General features: G+C 44.3%; 1 protein-coding gene across 3 annotated transcripts in view; it reads right to left on the bottom strand.

Moving 5' to 3' along the window:
• The window catches only part of LOC134355376 (6-phosphofructo-2-kinase/fructose-2,6-bisphosphatase 2-like), a 114,951-nt gene that overhangs the window by 37,619 nt on the left and 55,965 nt on the right, over positions 1-21,367 (bottom strand). For 2 of the 3 annotated variants that reach the window (XM_063065168.1, XM_063065167.1), the window contains 2 exons: positions 5,620-5,682; positions 2,213-2,277 (listed from right to left, as the gene is read on the bottom strand). In XM_063065168.1, the coding sequence (XP_062921238.1) occupies positions 2,213-2,277; positions 5,620-5,682 (128 nt within the window). Of the gene's footprint in view, positions 1-1,360; positions 1,501-2,212; positions 2,278-5,619; positions 5,683-21,367 lie in introns of those variants that run through there. The other variant, XM_063065169.1, reaches the window with a different exon arrangement.

Below are 21,367 nucleotides of genomic sequence, written 5' to 3' on the forward strand. Positions count from 1 at the left end.
CCCCACACGTCAGCCCTCGAGAGCTCTGTGAGTTACCTCTCTCAAAGACATTGAATAAATTGTCACCACCCCTGCAGTCATAAAACATAGAACAATACAGCACAGGAACAGGTCCTTTGGCACACAGTATCCTGAACACAATGCCAAATTAAATCTCTTACATAAAATATAGAACATTAAAGCGCAATACAGGCCCTTCAGCCCACAAGGCTGTGCCAACCTTTTAACCAATTCTATGATTAATCTAACAATTTTCTCCTATTATAACTCTTCAATTCTCCTCTGCCTGTACACGATCCACATCCCTCCATTCCCTGCATGTCAATCTAACCACCTCCATAGCTTCGTTTGTACTTCTACCACTTTCCAAGTATCCATCATTGTTTGTGTAAAAACAACCTCTCCTGTATATCTCATTTAAACATGCTCCCTTTCACCTAAGATGCATGTACTCTAGTACTTGAGCGGGTAGATCTTAGAACTATTTGTGTAAAGGGTGTTCACACCCGTCCTAACATTTTGTTCAAAAAAATTTTAAATCTGCTCCCTAGGTCCTTGAGTCATCTCAAAGTTCAAAGACAATTTATTATCAAAGTACAAATATGTCACCCTGAGATTCATTTTCTGCTAATAGTTAGCTTTAGAGATCCGATCCAAACCACTTATGAACTACTACTTCTCTGTGGCATCTCCCCTTAACCTTATTTGGTGGCTGACTTCTCTAAAGGATCATATACCACCAATCACACTGGCATATTTTTATACACCCTCTACCACAAGGGCTCCCAACCTTTCTTATGCCATCAATCAATACCATTCTGCAAGGGTTCTGTGCACCCCAGGCTGGGAATATTTGCCGGACCACATTCATATCTGTAGTGACCAGAACAGAATGAACCATGCCAAATTTGGCCAAATTAATGTTCTGCCCAGACTCAGCATAACCTCTCAGCCCTCTGTACCTGTACTCATGAATCCCAGGATCCCTTACACTTCACGAATCATCCTTTTTATGAAAATTAGCGTTATTTGTCACTTGTTCATCGAAATATACAGTGAAATGTGTTGTTTGCATCAAATCAGATCAGCAAGGATTATGCTGGATAGCCCATAATGTCGCCACGCTTTCAATACCAACCTAGCATGTCCACAACTCACCTACACTAATCGTATGTCGTTGCACTGCGGAAGGAAAACTATAGTGCTCATGCATTCTTGCAACACGCCTGCTATTTTTAAGGATTTCTGCACATTACAATCAAATCTCTATGTTCCCTAAGTATTATTTAGAGGTACAGGCCCAAGGAGCCACGCCATCCAATTTACACCCAATTAACCAACTGACCTCCTAATTGGTACGTCATTGAAAGGTGGGAGGAAACTGGAGCACCCAGAAATACCCCACTATTGCCACTTGTGCAATTTGTTCTTTTTTTGCGTATTGGCTTTTTGATGTTTTCTTTAGAAGGGTTCCACGGTGTTTTGTTGTTTCATGGCTGTCTGTGGGAAGATGAATCTCAGGTTTGTATACTATATATATACTTTCATAATAAATGTACTTTGAACTTTGAAAGCTATGTGGTCACAGGGAGAAAAATAAAAAAAAACTCCTGACTGGCAGGGGTGGAATTGAACCCAGGTCACTAACTCTGAAATAGCATTATGCTAACCACTGCACTACCACACGGCCCATATATACTGTGAACTCTTAAAGAGTTCTTCTTAAAGTACAACAACCACACAGAAAATGTTGGGTGACAGGGTGGAGATACATCTCTACAAAAGGAGCTGTAAAGTGCTCCATCCCTTCGCTAGCCTGCAGGTCATTCTTGGACAAGATGTAGCACCTGCTTAGTCCCCCCGATCAGGGTCATGTGAAGCCATGGGATCAGGTGGTGGGTGGTCATATGAGCAGCTGGGGCATATCACAGGTCCTGGTTATGCGACCTGACACCAGGCAGACTATCTCCAAAGAGTATTGATAATGGCTGGGGTCACCCGTCTTGTAAAGACACTGCCCAGAAGGCAGCAATGGCAAACCACTTCTGTAGAAAAATTTGCTAAGAACAATCAAGGTCATGGAAAAACCATGATCGCCCACATCATACAAAGCAGCACATAATGATGACAATGATACAGAAATCTAAATTTATATTCTTTTCAAATCACCCCCTAAAATGAAGTAATTGAACAGTAATCACAAGATAATTACCAGTGGTCGGTCACGGTGTGTGTTTACGGCTTCAACGTTCAGGTAAACGGATTCTATTTTACAACCTGCAAGGAAGGAAAGGGTTAAATAGGATCAAGTAAGTGAACAGGGTTACCACGGTGATTGGTGAGACAATGCACCATGAGTGTAGATACTAGGACACCATTCACAGTGGGTCCCAAACTATCATCTGACGTGGAAAATATTTACTATCTCAGTGTTGAGAGAAACTAATCATTGAACTTGAACCTGACGTGATGGAATTTAATTTTGCATTTTGTTCTTATCTAAAGAATCAAAGATAAACTCAGCATTGCTCTTCTCCTTGCTGCCATGAGGGAGGAGGTACAGAAGCCTGAAGCCACACACTCAACGACACAGGAACAGCTTCTTCCGTTCTGCCATCTGTCTTCTGAATGGACTGAACCCACAAACACTGCCTCACTACTTTTTTCTAAGTTCCTATTTTATTACACTAATTAATGTAACTATTTAATATCTCTACCCTGTACTTATTATAACTCAGTTTCTTTTCCATTATTACATACTGCATTGTACTGCTGTTGCAAAGTTAACAAATTTCATGACATATCGGTGATATTAAACCTGACTCTGATAAGCTTTTTTGCCATATATATTTACACAAGTTAGGAATTTGTTGCGGTGTGTTGGTACAAAATGCAACAAAAAATAACATTCAACAATTATAAAGAATTTAAAAATATATAACAAGTTAGAGGTTAAAGAATGGATATGGAATAAAATGTGCATAAATAAATAAATGCCAGTATGTATTTACAATGTAAACAAAATTATAAAAATGGTTTAAAGTGTTTACAGTGCAGTGATGGGGGTCAACAATAGACGGGGAGATGGGTGTGGGGTAACTAGAATGGTTGACTGGGAGTTAAAGGTAAAACATTAATGGTTATTTCATAGATTTTACCTCCATTAACTCAAGATTCAGGTATTTATCACGTGTACATAGAAACATGTAGTGAAAGGCAATGTCACAGCAGGACAACAGACTTGATAAGTATAACTTAACAAATCCACTGCAAGAGTGGCAATTATTTTAGATAGGGCATAAGGGGCAAACCAAACTGCCACTTGATGAGACACTGTCATTCACATGAATGAGTTAGAGACGCTGAACTCAGGCACATTCATATAAAAATTTCAATCAGTTGGTTTGATTGTTTGGGAGCATAATCTTTCAGACAGATTGTTGATGGGTGGGGCAAGCATGCAGTCCTCACAATCATTCAACAAGCAAAAGTTCTTCATCTGCTCGAAATGGGATTGCTACAGCATCCTGGGAGTTTCCTGATCAAGAAGAATTTTGAGAGGAACACCCTAGGACAAGCCCAAGTTTGACTCCACTTGTTTTTACTGCTTTTTAAATTAATTTTACTTCAAAAATTGAATAAATATCTGCAATAACTTGCATTTATGGTGTGTTTTATAGCAGTAATAAATCCCATAAAGTGTCATGTGCAAAATGGAGTGCAATGCAAAGGAAAGAATTTGGGTGGATGTTTAAAACCCTTGAGCAGGGAGGGTGCCTTGAAATCAGGGGTTCTCAACCTTTTTTTATGCCATGGACTCCTACCATTAACCGAGAGGGTCCAGGCTGGGAAACCCTGCTCTAAATGGTGGAAGAATCACGAGGGGCATAAACAAGATGAATGCACTCAGTCTTCTTCCCAGGGTTTGGGAATCAAGAATGAGAGGGCACAGGATTAGGGTGAGAGGAGAAAGATTAAAGGGGAACTCGAAGGGCATTTTTGTTTTACATGGAGGGTGGTATGGAAGTGTAACAAGCTACCAGAGGAAGAGGTTGAGGCAGATACAACGAGAATATTTAAAAGACAGCTGGCCAGGTGCATGGAGTGGAAAAGTTTAAAAGATTGCGGGCCAGATGCTGGTAGGTGGGCATCTTGGTTGTATTGGATGAATTTGGGCCAAAGGACCTGCTTCCAAGCTGTCTGACTCTGTGACTATAAATGACAGACACCACAGTGGACAGAGAAGGAGTGCAGTTTACGTTGTGGCTACTGAAGGCATGGGTGACTAATGTGGGGTAAAGACAGCACAACCTTCAGAAGCACAAATAGAAGTGAGAAATTGAGGTTTGGCAAATATGTTACTCTCACCTGCTCCAGTTGTAAAGCATTTCATTAAACACAGCACAAACCATTTATTAATTATTGTATACTGTACTCTCTAGTAGGATACATGGACTTTTAACCTTACAATCTACCCCATTATGACCTTGTCTTTCTGTTGTGCTCCAGCTCCACAACTTATGATTTCAGTATTATTTACTATTTTATTTATTTAGGGTGTCAGGGTGGAGATACGTCTCTACCAAAGGAGGTGTAAGGCGCTCCTTCCCTCCACTAGTCTGCTGGTCCCCCTTGGGCAAGGTGTAGCACCTGCTTAGCCCCCCGATCAGGGTCATGTGAAGCCATGGGAGCAGGTCGTGGATGGTGGTATGAGCAGCTGGTGCACATCACAAGTCCTGGTTATGTGACCACTGACACAAGGCAGACATTCTCTGAAGAGTATTTATAGTGGCTGAGGTCACCCATCTTGTAAAGACACTGCCCAGAAGAAGGCAACGGCAAACCACTTCTGTAGAACAATCTGCCAAGAACAATCATAGTCATGGAAAGACCATGATCGCCCACGTCATACCACATGGCACATAATGATGATGATTTTATTTATTTACTTTGTTATTTATTTTTTTCTATTTGCATAGAATTTACTTGCACATTGGTTGTCAGTCTTTGTGTGTAGTTTTTCATTGATTCTATTCTACTTCTTTGTTCCACTGTGATTGCCTGCAAAAAATGTATCTCAGTGTAGTATATGGTTTGATAATATATTTATTTGAACTTTGAACACTGCTCTTTCTCTGTTGCTGTTTGCTCTGCCCTGTTATTGTTCTGCCTGAATGCACTTTGTAATGAATTAATCTGTACAATCTGTATGCAAGACATGTTTTTTCCACTAATTCTAATTGCAACCAGTTTCAAGAATCGATGCAAGCTTCATGCCAGACTGGAGAAAACCAGCTGATCTAAAGCACCACCAAGACGATGCATGGCACGACAATCAGAAACATTTCATTATTGTAGATTTGAAAGTGTACACATCTACATGTGCAATCGACTTTATAAAACATTTGGCTTGTATTGGCTGTAATCTAAAATATGTCAGAACCTCTTCATAACATTCTGCAAACTTAAATGCAGTGTCATTCCCCAAAGTCAAGTATTTAAAAAATGTTATACTTGTGCAACAGTCAATTTGAGAAGCTTGTCATCTAATTGGCATGCCCAGCTGGTCATAATTGGTTGCAGGAATGTCAGTGATAAGGAAGAAAGCATATTACTAACCATAAGCAACGGGTGTCAGTTTCAGGACTGTGTGGAGAGGACACTTCAAGTATGGCAGTTCATCTGTAACAAAACAAATGAGAAAATCATAGAATCCTACTGGTATTCAGCCCATCTTATCCATGTTGTCCATGCCGCTGAGCTGCAATAACTCCACTTGCCTGCATTAGAATATGCGGTTCTTTAAGGTTGTTACAGCTGGAGGGTAGTGGGGACAAGCTCCCACTAACCTATTAAATGTTCCCAATGGCATGCGCCTCAAACAACCTCTGACAACCAAGTCCAGCTCCTGGCCTTCACATGTGGCTTAGATATGAAGCCCAGCAGAACTGTTTCTACTGACAGGAGAAGGGGCAAAGGTGGGTTACAGGCGCCTTAAAACCAGTTGCTTCAGGCAGATGGGGCTCATCAGCCATTGTTGGCAGCTCATCGAAGAGAATGAAAAATGGTCTGTCTTGTGCCTATACCTACTCATGGGGAAGGCTTCGGGAGTAAACCCTGAGGGTAAAATCCGGAGCTGGAATCCCAAAGGTAGTCCTACGTTGAATTCAACGCGGACTGGCAACACCTTCGACACTGCTGGTGCCTAATTGCATCAGTCTCTGGCATTCCTTTGGATTAATCAGATGTGTAGAGAGGGGGAGTTTGCTACGTGGGCAACAACTTGCTCTCCATATTGTATCTAGACAGCTAGGATGCAATATCCATGGTCGACTCTGACTGACAGAGACCTTAGAACCTGCAGTACTATGGAAAAGTCTGAGGCACTCTATCTATATACTGTATCTGTGCCTAATATTTCTACACAGTACAGTATCTGCCCTGAAAATAAATGTATTTTGAACTCTGACTTCATTTCTCTGGAATTGTTGTCACTGTTTGTTCAGAGGTTGTGGCATTCTCTGGCAATGATAGTGCTTTGATTGCACCTGAGCTTTTAGATCATTTCAGAGTCCATCACCTTGGTGAGCCTGGAACCCTGTCCTACTGACAGAATGATGTCAATTTGAGTGAAATGTTTCTGTAGCTTTATCCAACGTGTAAAGTACATAGAACATAGAACGGTACAGCACAGTACAGGCCCCTCAGCCCACAATGTTGTGCTGACCCTCAAACCCTGCCTCCCATATAAACCCCCAACTTAAATTCCTCCATATACCTGTCCAGTAGTCTCTTAAATTTCACGAGTGTATCTGCCTCCACCACTGACTCAGGCAGTGCATTTCATGCACCAACCACTCTGTGAGTAAAAAACCTTCCTCTAATATCCCCCTTGAACTTCCCACCCCTTACCTTAAAGCCATGTCCTCTTGTATTGAGCAGTGGTGCCCTGGGGAAGAGACGCTGACTATCCACTCTATCTATTCCTCTTAATATCTTGTATACCTCTATCATGTCTCCTCTCATCCTCCTTCTCTCTAAAGAGTAAAGCCCTAGCTCCTTAACCTCTGATCATAATCCATACTCTCTAAACCAGGCAGCATCCTGGTAAATCTCCTCTGTACCCTTTCCAATGCTTCCACATCATTCCTATAGTGAGGCGACCAGAACTGGACACAGTACTCCAAGTGTGGCCTAACCAGAGTTTTATAGAGCTGCATCATTACCTCATGAATCTTAAACTCTATCCCTCAACTTATGAAAGCTAACACCCCAGAAGCTTTCTTGATTATCCTATCTACTTGTGAGGCAACTTTCAGGGATCTGTGGACATGTACCCCGAGATCCCTCTGCTCCTCCACACTACTAAGTATCCTGCCATTTACTTTGTACTCTGCCTTGGAGTTTGTCCTTCCAAAGTGTACCACCTCACACTTCTCTGGGTTGAACTCCATCTGCCACTTCTCAACCCACTTCTGCATCCTATCAATGTCTCTCTGCAATCTTCGACAATCCTCTACACTATCTACAACACCACCAACCTTTGTGTCATCTGCAAACTTGCCAACCCACCCTTCTACCCCGACATCCAGGCTGTTAATAAAAATCACGAAAAGTAGAGGTCCCAGAACCGATCTTTATGGGATACCACTAGTCACAACCCTCCAATCCGAATGCACTCCCTCCACCACAACCCTCTGCCTTCTGCAGGCAAGCCAATTCTGAATCCACCGGGCCAAACTTCCCTGGATCCCATGCCTTCTGACTTTCTGAATAAGCCTACTGTGTGGAACCTTGTCAAATGCCTTAGTAAAATCCATATAGATCACATTCACTGCACTACCCTCATCTATATGCCCGGTCACCTCCTCAAATAACTCTATCAGGCTTGTTAGACACGATCTGCCCTTCACAAAGCCATGCTGACTGTCCCTGATCAGACCATGATTCTCTAAATGCCTATAGGTCCTATCTCTAATAATCTTTTCCAACAGCTTTCCCACCACAGACGTAAGGCTCACTGGTCTATAATTACTCGGACTATCCCTACTACCTTTTTTGAACAAGGGGACAACATTCGCCTCCCTCCAATCCTACGGTACCATTCCCGTGGACAATGAGGACTGTTACGAGAATACACATAAAATTAAGATGTTTGCTGGCCTGGGCTAGCATCAGTGGCATCAGCAGTTGGTCTGCCACCTGCCCTCAGGGCAAGGAGAGATAAGGAACAATGGAGCAGCGTCTGGAGATGTGTAATGAAGGGATGTGGGAGAGAGAGCTGTCTGGAGCGGCTCCCCCCTTTGAACCCTGAACTGTTTGAAGTGATGGACAGGCGATACCCCAGCAGGGGGATAAAAAGGGACAGGTTCGCTAAGACAGACACACACGCCACCCGAGGTAACGAGAACCTGGAAGCGGTGCGCCTCTCACGAGTGGGTGAGAAGTACCAGACAACGACCAGGGTGGAAAGGTACGATCAGCGGGAACCCGGTGTGTGTCCGCCCTTGCCTGGGTGCCGGGTTCACTGCAGAGGATCGACCGCATCTGGAGGAGGGGTCACAGTCGGTGACCTCAGGTGACATCACCAAGGACCCGCCCAAAAGCTGTTTGTGAGCCATCTCGCTGATCTGTGAGTGAAGCTGTTCTGAATGATCAGTTGTTCCTATTCTATCTCTCTCTTCCCCCACGTTGTCCATCGCCATGGCAACGATTACTGCGAACTGAACTGGACTGAACTTTGAGTCATTTTGAAATTTGGTCATTTACCCCTAGACAACGATAGAGCTTGATTGATGCTGTTATCTTAATTCTGTGCACATGTGCGTTTATCATCGCTGAACTGTTGCATTTATTATCCTTTCGATTACTGTGTTGCTCGTTTCTTTAATAAAACTTTCTTAGTTCTAGTACTCCAGACTCCAACTGAGTGATCCATTTCTGCTGGTTTGGCAACCCAGTTACGGGGTACGTAACATAAGTGGGGTTCTCATCCGGGATTTTGAACGCTAAATTTGGGACGGAGTAAATTGATTGGGTTAAAATTCCCGAAAGAAAGAAAAGACAAACAGCAGAAATGGAGGTTGAGGAATTTATAAAGGCGCCGACCTTGGAGGCATTAGAGGATGCCAGGAAATCGGAATTGATAGCTGTGGCCAAACGGGTGAATCTTGCTAAGGTGAAGTCGACAATGAGGAGAGAGGAGATACACAGAGCTATTGTAGAGCACTATGTATCTAAAGGTGTGTTTCCCCAAGGTGAGCTGGGGATGGTGTCTATTGAAAAACCTGCTGGAGACGCGGTACAGGTACAGCTTGAAAAACTGAGACTCGAGCACGAGTTCCGGGTACGGCAGTTAGAACATGAAGAGAGAGAGTTAGAAAGGCGGGAGAAAGAGAGAGAGTTAGAAAGGCGGGAGAGAGAGAAAGAGGTAGAAAGGCAAGAGAGAGAAAGACAGTTGGAGAGAGAAGAGAGAGAGAGGGACAGACAGTTGGAGAGAGAGGAGAAACAGAGGGAAAGGGAATTTGAGCTGGAGAAGTTAAAGATAAGGGCCGAGCAGGGGCTCGTGCCGAACCAAGGTGGAGGGTTCCGGGCGACCCAGGAGGTTAGGCTGGTTCCCCCATTTGACGATACCGACGTGGATCGGTACTTTCTCCACTTCGAAAAAGTGGCTATAAGTCAGGACTGGCCGAGGGATAAGTGGGTTGTTTTACTTCAGAGTGTACTGAAAGGGAAGGCCCAAGAAGCTTACTCAGCTTTGTCCGCGGAAGATGCCCAGAGGTATGAGGTGGTGAAAGAGGCCATCCTCAGGATTTATGAGTTGGTCCCGGAGGCATACCGGCAGAGGTTCCGGAATGCGAGGAAGCAGTGGGACCGCACGTATTTGGAGTTTGCCCGTGAGATGCAAACATATTGTGAGCGTTGGTGCGCCTCGAAAGGGGTAGAGGGGGATTATGACAGACTGCTGCAGCTGATTCTGATTGAGCAGTTTAAAGGTTGTGTCCCTGAGGGTATGAGACCCTACCTCGATGAGAAAGAGGCAGCCACGTTAGCCGCAACTGCTAAGTTAGCGGATGAGTATGCATTGACGCATAAAATGAAGGTTGCCCCGAGTAAAGGCTACCAGAAGGGTAGTCAGGACGGCGGGGAGAGTCCGCCGGAAAAGTCGGAATGTAAGCCGGGGACTAGTGAAAAGGATAAGGTAGACCGGGAGCAGTCTGGTAGGAAATCTCCTGGGGTCGTCTGTTATAATTGTGGGAAAGCCGGACACTTTGCGTCCAGGTGCTTTGCCCCAAGGAAGGAGACGGGGAAAGGAAAAGCGGAAATTTGGAATGGCTGTATCGAGCTGTTAAGCGAACCGCTAGGGAAGGACAGGTCTGAAAAAGTCCAGGAAGGGCGCGAGAGGTTTATCTCGGCCGGACTGGTGTCAGTGAAGGAGAGGTTAAAACCAGTTCCAGTGCGGATCTGGAGAGACACGGGAGCGTGTCAGTCACTAATACTGAAGAGTGTATTAGAGTTTAGCTCAGAGACCCAGACTGGGGAGGTAGAGGTCAAAGGTGTTGGGGAAGGGACAGAGTCAGTCCCTTTGCACCAGATACACTTACAGAGCAACCTGGTCTCTGGACTAGTCACGATCGGGGTGAGGTCCGAATTACCGATGAAAGACGTGGAAGTCTTGCTCGGTAATGACATCGCCGGAGGAATCATGTTCCCAGTCGTGAGATTGACAGGTCAGCCTGCCAGCATTGAGGCCCCGCCCGCGACAGTGAATTTAGCTGAAACATTTTTGCCAACCTTGTACGAGAAGGGGGTAGAAAATGGAAAGAAAGAGGGTAGTGAGACAAGTGGTAGTGAGGGAGCTGGGACGGACGTAGCAGTAGCCGGGAAAGAATTTGTGCAGACGCAGGAGCGAGACGAGGGGCTGATGGTTTTTGCAGAGACAGCTCTCTCTGACACAGCCTTGACAAGGGAACTAGTAGGCTATTGTGCGGATGAGGAAGTGCTAAGGAAGAAAGGGAAATCAAGGACAGTATCCGCAGATGAGGAGTGGGGGGTGGTGCAAAAGAGTTATGGGGATGAGGTTTTTAAAATGGCCCACGGGGTACCCCCCGGTGGACATTTTGCGGTGCTGGAGGAAACAGTTGGTGGAATCATGAAAGAGATTTACCGGCTGCCCAGGGGGAAGAATGTTATTGATCATGACCGACGCGAACTGAGACGGTCACCGGCTTTTGATATGCTAACAAACCTAGTCGGTGTTAGCGTGGAAATCAATGAAGCTAGGGGCCCCTTGATAAGAGGAAAAAACCATTTTGAAAAGATTAGGATGGGATCGGTCAGATGGGAGAAGGCTATTGTTTTGGCCAGGTCTACTGATAAGGTCTCTCCCTTAATCCCCGAACAAAGCGAATCTTTAGAAGGAGTAATTAAACGACTCGCACCTATGTGTTTGATTGTCCCGAGGAAATGCAAAGAACTGGGACGTTGGGTGATTGTGGTTACAATAGGGCAGCCAAGTAAACAACACCCATATTTTTCGAGTAATTCAGTGACTAAAGGGCTGATGAACACAGAGGTGTGTATTGGCAATTTAATACGGCTGTCTGAAGCCAGTTTGATAGTGAACCTTGAAAAAAATGAATTCGGCCACACAAGGGTCACTTACCTGGGAATTGTGGTGACACAGGGGCAGCTGGCAGTGATGCAAGCTACAGTGCAGGCTATCGCTGACCTCCCAACCCCGACAGACAAGAGGGCCCTCGGAAGGCTTTTGGAGATGGTGGGGTACTGCAGGAAGTTTTGCAATAACTCTGCGGTCAATACCCGTCCCCCTCCTACTAAGCCCTTGCGAGAGAAAATTGAGTCGGAATGGGACGACCCTTGTTGTTGTGGTCCGGGACAAAACCAAATGAGAGGTTACATTGGTCGCAATTCATCAGTGTTTTTGGCCACTATGAAGTTTGCTGAGTTGGAGCCTGGTCTAAGGGATTATTAATAACACGTGTAAAAGGAACAGAAAATGTGATGACTGTCTGTCAAGGTGTTGACAGCTTCAAACTCGCTGTGTTAGCCAAATAGCTGATAAAGATGTATATTGTGTATGTATCAAATAATGTAGTCATGTTTGTAATTTTTACCTCCCGGTAAAAATCCTTAAAGGGGGGAAGTGTTACGAGAATACACATAAAATTAAGATGTTTGCTGGCCTGGGCTAGCATCAGTGGCATCAGCAGTTGGTCTGCCACCTGCCCTCAGGGGAAGGAGAGATAAGGAACAATGGAGCAGTGTCTGGAGATGTGTAATGAAGGGATGTGGGAGAGAGAGCTGTCTGGAGCGGCTCCCCCCTTTGAACCCTGAACTGTTTGAAGTGATGGACAGGCGATACCCCAGCAGGGGGATAAAAAGGGACAGGTTCGCTAAGACAGACACACACGCCACCCGAGGTAACGAGAACCTGGAAGCGGTGCGCCTCTCACGAGTGGGTGAGAAGTATCAGACAACGACAGGGGTGGAAAGGTACGATCAGCGGGAACCCGGTGTGTGTCCGCCCTTGCCTGGGTGCCGGGTTCACTGCAGAGGATCGACCGCATCTGGAGGAGGGGTCACAGTCGGTGACCTCAGGTGACATCACCAAGGACCCGCCCAAAAGCTGTTTGTGAGCCATCTCGCTGATCTGTGAGTGAAGCTGTTCTGAATGATCAGTTGTTCCTATTCTATCTCTCTCTTCCCCCACGTTGTCCATCGCCATGGCAACGATTACTGCGAACTGAACTGGACTGAACTTTGAGTCATTTTGAAATTTGGTCATTTACCCCTAGACAACGATAGAGCTTGATTGATGCTGTTATCTTAATTCTGTGCACATGTGCGTTTATCATCGCTGAACTGTTGCATTTATTATCCTTTCGATTACTGTGTTGCTCGTTTCTTTAATAAAACTTTCTTAGTTCTAGTACTCCAGACTCCAACTGAGTGATCCATTTCTGCTGGTTTGGCAACCCAGTTACGGGGGTACGTAACAGGACATAAAGATCCTAGCCAGAGGCTCAGCAATCTCTTCCCTCGCCTTGTGGAGCAGCCTGGGGAATATTCCGTCAGGCCCTGGGGACTTATCCATCTTAATGTATTTTAACAACTCCAACATCTCCTCTCCCTTAATATCAACATGCTCCAGAACATCAACCTCTCATATTGTCCTCACCATCATAAAATCTAAGGGATAAAATTGGTCCCTTAAGAGAATCAGAGTGGACAGCTATGTGTGGAACCAAAAGAGATGGGGGAGGTTTTGAACAATTTCTTTTCTTTGGTATTCACTGAGGAGAAGGATATTGAATTGTGTAAGGTAAGGGAAACAGGTAGGGTAGTTACGGAAACTATGATGATTAAAGAAGAGGAAGTATTGGCTCTTTAAAGGAATATAAAAGTGGATAAGTCTCCGGGCCCTGACAGGATATTCCCTAGGACCTTGAGGGAAGTTAGTGTAGAAATAGCAGGGGCTCTGACAGAAATATTTCAAATGTCATTAGAAATGGGGATGGTGCCGGAGGATTGGCGTATTGCTCATGTTGTTCCATTGTTTAAAAGGGGTTCTAAGAGAAAACCTAGCAATTATCGGCCTGTAAGTTTGACGTCAGTGGTGGGTAACTTAATGGAAAGTATTCTTAGCGATGATGTATAATTATTTGGATAGACAGTCTGATTAGGAACAGTCAACATGGATTTGTGCGTGGAAGGTCATATTTGACAAATCTTATAGAATTTTTTGAAGAGGTTATTAGTTGACGAGGGTAAAGCGGTGGATGTTGTCTATATGGATCAGTAAGGCCTTTGACAAGGTTCCACAGGGAAGGTTAGTTAGGAAGGTTCAATTGTTAGGTATTAATATTGAAGTAGTAAAATGGATTCAACAGTGGCTGGATGCGAGGCGCCAGAGAGTAGTGGTGGATAACTGTTTGTCAGGTTGGAGGCCGGTGACTAGTGGTGTGGCTCAGGGATCTGTACTGGGTCCAATGTTGTTTGTCCTATACATTAATGATCTGGATGATGGGGTGTTAAATTGGATTATTAAGATGCGGATGATACTCAGATAATGTGGTATTGTGCAATGGTCCCCAACCACCAGACCGCGAGGAAGCGATATCATTTGGCGATAGGAGTCAGCTGCACCTTTCCTCATTCCCTGACACGCCCACTGTTGAGCCATTACGCATGCGAGGTCATTACCTGCGCATCATCCATTTCAGCGCGGGAAGTAGATCAACTCCTCGAGCTTGCAAATGATGGCGGGCTGGAAAATATGTTTGACATAACATCTCTGCCGGCATTCTGGATCAAAGTCAAGGCTAAGAATCCTGAGATAGCCACGAAAGCACTGAAAATGTTGCTTCCATTTCCAACATATCTCTGCAGTGAATGCAATGAAAACTAAATTGCAGAATAGACTGGACATAAGGAACCCCCTTCGAGTATCGATGTCTCCCATCACCCCTCGATGGCACCGTCTTGTTGCAGGAAAACAAGCCCAGGGCTCCCATTGATTCAGCGATATTGGTGTATTGCAATGATTTTATATGTTCATACCGGGAAAATATGCGCTGCATGTTTAATATCCAAACGTTACTTAAAATGTTATGATGCTGTTGACTTATATAACCATATAACAATTACAGCATGGAAACAGGCCATCTCTCCCCTTCTAGTCCGTGCTGAACGCTACTCTCACCTACTCCCACTGACCTGCACTCAGCCCAAAACCCTCCATTTTTTTCCTGTCCATATAGCTATCCAATTTTTCTTTAAATGGTAATATCGAACCTGCCTCTACCACTTCTACTGGAAGTTCGTTCAACACTTACTTCAAGCTCCCTTGATAATTGACTTATCACTACATTCATGCCAGGACAATATGCACTGTGTGTTTAATATTAAATTCATTAGATAAACCCTTTTAGAAATGAAATTGAGTGTATTAGCCACTTATCACCGATATTCCGGTCGTGATTAACATCCCCTCCCCCCCCGAACAGAATTGCCAAAAACGATTTGTAGAAAAAAATCGTACACACATGTGCAAGTCATGCATGCGCGCTGGTGCCCGCGCAAGGCTTCATGGTAATTGTAGTCTTTTTCGGGGTAAAGGCAACGTATTTGACTGCTACTCTTGTCCGTTGGCAACCCTACCACCACCAACCTCGGTCGGCCGGTCCGCAAGAATATTGTCAATATGAAACCGGTCCGCAGTGCGAAAAAGGTTGGGGACCCCTGGCACTGCGGATAATGAAGTAAGCTTTCAAAGCTTGCAGAGAGATTTAGGCCAGTTAGAAGAATGGGCTGAAAGATGGCAGATGGAGTTTAATGCTGATAAGTGTGAGGTGCTACATTTTGGTAGGACTAATCAAAATAGCACATACATGGTAAATGGTAGGGCATTGAAGAATACAGTAGAACAGAGGGATCTAGGAATAATGGTGCTTAGTTCCCTGAAGATGGAATCTCATGTGGACAGGGTGGTGAAGAAAGCTTTTGGTATGCTGGCCTTTATAAATCAGAGCATTGAGTATAGGAGTTGGGATGTAGTGTTAAAATTGTACAAGGTATTGGTAAGGCCAAAGTTGGAGTATTGTGTACAGTTCTGGTCACCAAATTATAGGAAAGATGTCAACAAAATAGAGAGAGTACAGAGAAGATTTACTAGAATGTTACCTGGGTTTCAGCACCTAGGTTACAGAGAAAGGTTGAACAAGTTGGGTCTTTATTCTTTGGAGCGTAGAAGGTTGAGAGGGGACTTGATAGAGGTATTTAAAATTATGAGGGGGATAGACAGAGTTGACGTGGATAGGCTTTTTCCATTGAGAGTAGGGGAGATTCAAACAAGAGGACATGAGTTGAGCATTAGGGGCAAAAGTTTAGGGGTAACACAAGGGGTAACTTCTTTACTCAGAGAGTGGTAGCTGTGTGGAACGAGCTTCCAGTAGAAGTGGTAAAGGCAGGCTCGATATTGTCATTTAAAGTAAAATTGGATAGCTATATGGACAGGAAAGGAATGGAGGGTTATGGGCTGAGTGCAGGTCGGTGGGACTAGGTGAGAGTAAGCATTCAGCATGAACTAGAAGGGCCGAGAAGGCCTGTTTCCATGCTGTGCAGGTTTCCCCCGCCATCCGAAGGTAGAGCGTTCCTATGAAACAGTCCGTAAAGCGAAATCTCGTAAAGCGAAGAAGCAATTACCATTTATTTATATGGGAAAATTTGTGAGCGTTCGCAGACCCAAAAATAACCTACCAAATCATGCCAAATAACACATAAAACCTAAAATAACATTAACATATAGTAAAAGCAGGAATGATATGATAAATACACAGCCTATATAAAGTAGAAATACCTTCCCACAATCATTATTGAACTGTTCTCCGGAGCAAAAATCTCACGCAAGCGCTGTCGGCAGAAATTCTCACGCAAGCGCTGTTGGCAAAAACACGTGCAAGCGCTCTCCAGTAACCTTTAAGCTATGAAGCTGCCAAATCATACCTAATAACACGTAGAAATACACAGCCGATATAGAGTAGAAATAATGTATGTACAGTGTAGTATCACTTACCGGAACTGGTTCAGCACCGAGCATACTGATGATGGTGTGTTAAGACTGAGTCGTCAGAGTCTGGGTGGTGCAGTGGCCCCCGCCCACCCTCCAGGCCGCTGAGCAATACATTGCCGCGAAGAACGCAGGGGTCCAGCGGTTGCCAGGAGGTACACAGCACATCTTTAAGAAAAAAGCCGAAACAAACATGCTAATTAATTAGGTGCCACCCGTAATTGTCGGCCCAGATCAGTGCCGATTTCCCATTGCGTTGTCTCTGATCTGGGCCGACAATTACGTGTCGGTGGCACCTAATTAATTAGCATGTTTATTTCGGCTTTTTTCTTAAAGATGTGCTGTGTGCCTCCCGGCTACCTTTGCATTCTCCACAAATCGGTATCTGTCCGTGGCCTGGGGGTTCGGGTGGTGGGACACTGGGGTGTCATCTCGTCGCCTGTTTCCATTAGAGCAGGCAGCTCATCTTCTTCTATCTCTGCCTGCCTCGATGTCGAAGGTCGAGGTTCGTCGTCTGCTGTGGCTGATGTGGAAGGCTTGCTTGACTGCTGAGCCTCGCGCATTTTTCTATCACACAGTTCATTAATAAGGACTCAAACCATCCTGTAAATATCTCCTAAACCGACGTACCCTTTCAAAATTAAAGTCGTATTTTATCATTACTCATTCGGTTTCGATTGTTATCCTTTCTTCTTCCGATTGAATCAGCTCTTCATCTGTCAGTTCTTGGTGATGGAATGCCAAAACCTCTTCAACTTCATCTTCATCAACCTCCACAAGCCAAACTCACGTTGTCCTTACTTCGTTCACCACGTTCAAAACGCTTAATTATGTCTAGTTTTACCGTAAGTGTAACACCCTTACAGGCTCTTTCAGGCTTTTCCGATACCATAGAACTCATCTTGTAAACGGCTGCTCACAGGCTCGTGTTTAAGCAATGCCGGTGAGAATCCAGGGGAGAGTGGCTGCTCGGGGCGCGCTGAATTTTTTTTCATAACAGTGAAAACACCTTCTGAAAGCCAAAATAGGGTACTAATGTAGATCTTTCGTAACAGAGAGGTTTCGTAAAGCGAACATTCGAAAAGCGGGGGACACCTGTAATTGTTATATGGTCATCAAGTTTCCTCTCATTGGTGAATACTGAAGAGAAGTATTCATTGAGGACCTCGCTCACTTCCACAGCCTCCAGGCACATCTTCCCACCTTTATTTTCTAATCAGTCCAACCTTCACTCCTGTCATCCTTTTTTCCTTCACATAATTGAAGAATACCTTGGGGTTTTCCTTTACCCTACCCACCAAGGCCTCCTCATGCCCCCTTCTTGCTCTTCTCAGCCCCTTCTTAAGCTCCTCTCTTGCTACCCTATATTCCTCAATAGACCCATCTGATCCTTGCTTCCTAAACCTCATGTATGCTGCCTTCTTCCACCTGACTAGATTTTCCACCTCACTTGTCACCCATAGTTCCTTCACCCTATTCTTTATCTTCCTCACAAATTTATCCCTAACATCCTGCAAGAGATCCCTAAACATCGACCACATGTCCATAGTACATTTCCCTGCAAAAACATCATCCCAATTCACACCCACAAGTTCTAGCCTTATAGCCTCATAATTTGCCCTTCCCCAATTAAAAATTTTCCTGTCCTCTCTGAATCTGTCCTTTTCCATAATGCTAAAGGCCAGGGAGCAGTGGTCACTGTCCCCCAGATGCTCACCCACTGGGAGATCTGTGACCTGACCCGGTTCGTTACCTAAAACTAGATCTAGTATGGCATTCCCCCAGTCGGCCTGTCAACATACTGTGACAGGAATCCGTCCTGGACACAGTTAACAAACTCTGCCCCGTCTAAACCCTTGAAACTAATCAGGTGCCAATCAATATTAGGGAAGTTAAAGTCACCCATGATAACAACCCTGTTACTTTTGCACCTTTCTAAAATCTGCCTCCCAATCTGCTCCTCGGTATCTCTGCTGCTACCAGGGGGCCGATAGAATACTCCCAATAGAGTAACTGCTCCCTTCCTGTTCCTGACTTCCACCCATAATGACTCAAAAGAGGATCCTGCTACATTACCCAACCTTTCTGTAGCTGTGATAGTATCCTTGACAAGTAACACCACCCCTCCTCCTCTCCCCCACCCATCCCTTTTAAAGCACTGAAATCCAGGAATATTGAGAATCCATTCCTGCTCTGATGTCATTCCTGAATCCATTCTTGAATCTGATGAATAAAAAGTCCCTACATTAATCAGTACAAATTGTACAAAATGATAAGAAGCATAGATTGTGTGGACAGGGTATCGAAAAAGGCTTTGATAAGGTTTGTCTTCATAAGGCAAGGCATTGAGTTTAAGAGCTGCAACTGTGCAAGAGAATGTTTAAACCACATCTGGACTGGTGTGGAGACACAAGATTCTGCAAATGCTGAAAATTTTGATCAATACGCACAAAATGCTAGAAGAACTCAGCAGGTCAGGTAGCATCCATGGAAAAGAGCAAATAGTCGATGTTTCGGGCCGAGACTCTTCATCAGGACTGGAAAGGAAAGATTTCCAGAATAAGAAGGTTACAGGAGGGGAAAGAGTACAAGCTGGCATAGTTGAAACCAGGTGAGGGGGAGAGTGGGTGGGTGGGGAAGGGAGGAATGAAGCCTTCTTGTACAGTTGCTGGACTAGCAGGGTGGAGTACAAGCTGACAGGTGATAGGTGAGACCAGGTGAGGAGGAAGATAAGATAGCATCATTTTAGAGGCAACCAGGCAGGCACGTGACCAGGCAAGTAATAGGTCGTATGCAAGCAACTATTTGGTTTAAATTTGCATGATGGTTGGCACAGGCACGATGGGTCAAAGGGCCTGTTCCTCTGCTGTACTATTGTATGTTCTGTATGTACTATATGTACTCTACTGTATGTATTATTCTACATACTGTATGTACTATATGTACTCTACTGTATGGACTATTCTACATACTGTGCAAAAAGTCTTGGGCATCCTAGCTACACACACGTGCCTAAGACTTCTACACACACTGTACACATCACCATATACAACCCCGAGGTCACAACACCCCTGCAGTACAGCCCTCAAGTAAACAATGCAAAGTATCTGCTTTCTGGTTTGTGTTGTTTTAAAACATAAAACAAACTGCACATTAGCTGCACCATAAAAAGAAGAATACTACTGCAACTGGCACCAAATCCACAGATCATAGGTCCCAGACCAGGTCTTGGACTGAGGAGCTCTGTTTCCAAGGGTGGTGGAAGCCAAACCACAAGATATATTTAAGATAAGAAACCATAAATTATTTTTATTTTTTAATTTAGAGATACAGCATGGTTACAGGTCCTCCTGGCTGAACAAAGCAGCACTGTCCGATTACACCCATGTAACTAATTACCTACGAACAAACAATGCAATTAGTACCCTGTGGTCAGGGCGGATACGTCAGTGAGTGCACTTTCTGAATGTCAACATCTGGAGATTGGTCACAGAACACATCTTTCACGGTCAGGATAACTCAATATGCCTCTACTTTCTGACAAGGCTGAAGGGAACTGGACTTTGCACATCCATCCTCACGTCATTCTACAGATGCACAGCAGAGAGCATCCTGACAAACTGCATCACTGATTGGTACGGAAACTGCACTGCGATGGACAGGAATACTCTATAATGGGTAGTCAAAACTGTCCAATGCATCACTGGCACCAGCGTACCACCCATCAAGGACATCTATACAGAAAAGGGCAAGCAACATCATGAAGGATCCCACCCACCTTGATCGTGGACTGTCTGTCCCACTCCCATCAGAGAGGAAGCCATGAAGCTTTCACACCAGGACCACCATACTCAAAAACAGTTACTTTCCCCAAGTAGTAAGACCGATCACCACCTCCACCCACTAACCCATCCCTCCACACCCCCAACCGTCACTACTTCATAATTCCTGTCAGAATCACCTCATGTTCAGTCACTCCTGTGACTCCGGTGCCTGGCATCACTTTATGAACATACAATCAAGTATATAAGCTATCTTATGTATTTATATTTACTGTGTTTTTAATTATTGTGTTTTTTTATCTCGTTGTGCTTTTTTGTGCTGTGTCGGATCCAGAGTAACAATTATTTCATTCTCCTTTACACTTGTGAACTGGAAATAACATTAAACAATCTTGTATGTTGAGATTGCTGCTGAACACAATCAGCTGCCACCTTAATGTATGTCTTTGGAATGTGGGAGGAAACCCACGTGGTCACAGAGAGAACGTACAAACTCCTTACAGTCAGGAATTGAAGCAGGGCTGTTGGTTCTGTAAGAGAGTTCTACTAACTGTTATGCTATGGTGCCATCCCCAAAAAATTAAAGAAACCATAGAAACAGGCCTTCAGCCCATCAACCCATACTGACCATTAATCACACATTTACACTAATCTTACATTGCAAAGATCAAGGAATTGAGGGTTATGGGGAAGTAGCGCAGATGAGGAGTTGAGGGTAGCAGAGATCAACTATGATTATAATGAATGACAGAGATGGCTTGAGGGGCTACTTTTCTTGAGAATCTGTCCCTTTAGGCCACTGAAGATAAAGGGAGCAATTTAGTATGGTGTCAGTAAACTGCATTGTGCACACTGGAATAAAAGATGAACGATGCATTGTAGGTGCTAATATTCTATGAACTCATGATAATTTTAGTGCACATTCAGGTCGTTGCAAATGTAAAATGTGTAACAGCATCTAACTACTTAAGGAAAATATACATAACTGGACAAA

This window comes from Mobula hypostoma, chromosome 13, assembly GCF_963921235.1.
Source record: "Mobula hypostoma chromosome 13, sMobHyp1.1, whole genome shotgun sequence".
NCBI classification, from domain to species: domain Eukaryota; kingdom Metazoa; phylum Chordata; class Chondrichthyes; order Myliobatiformes; family Myliobatidae; genus Mobula; species Mobula hypostoma.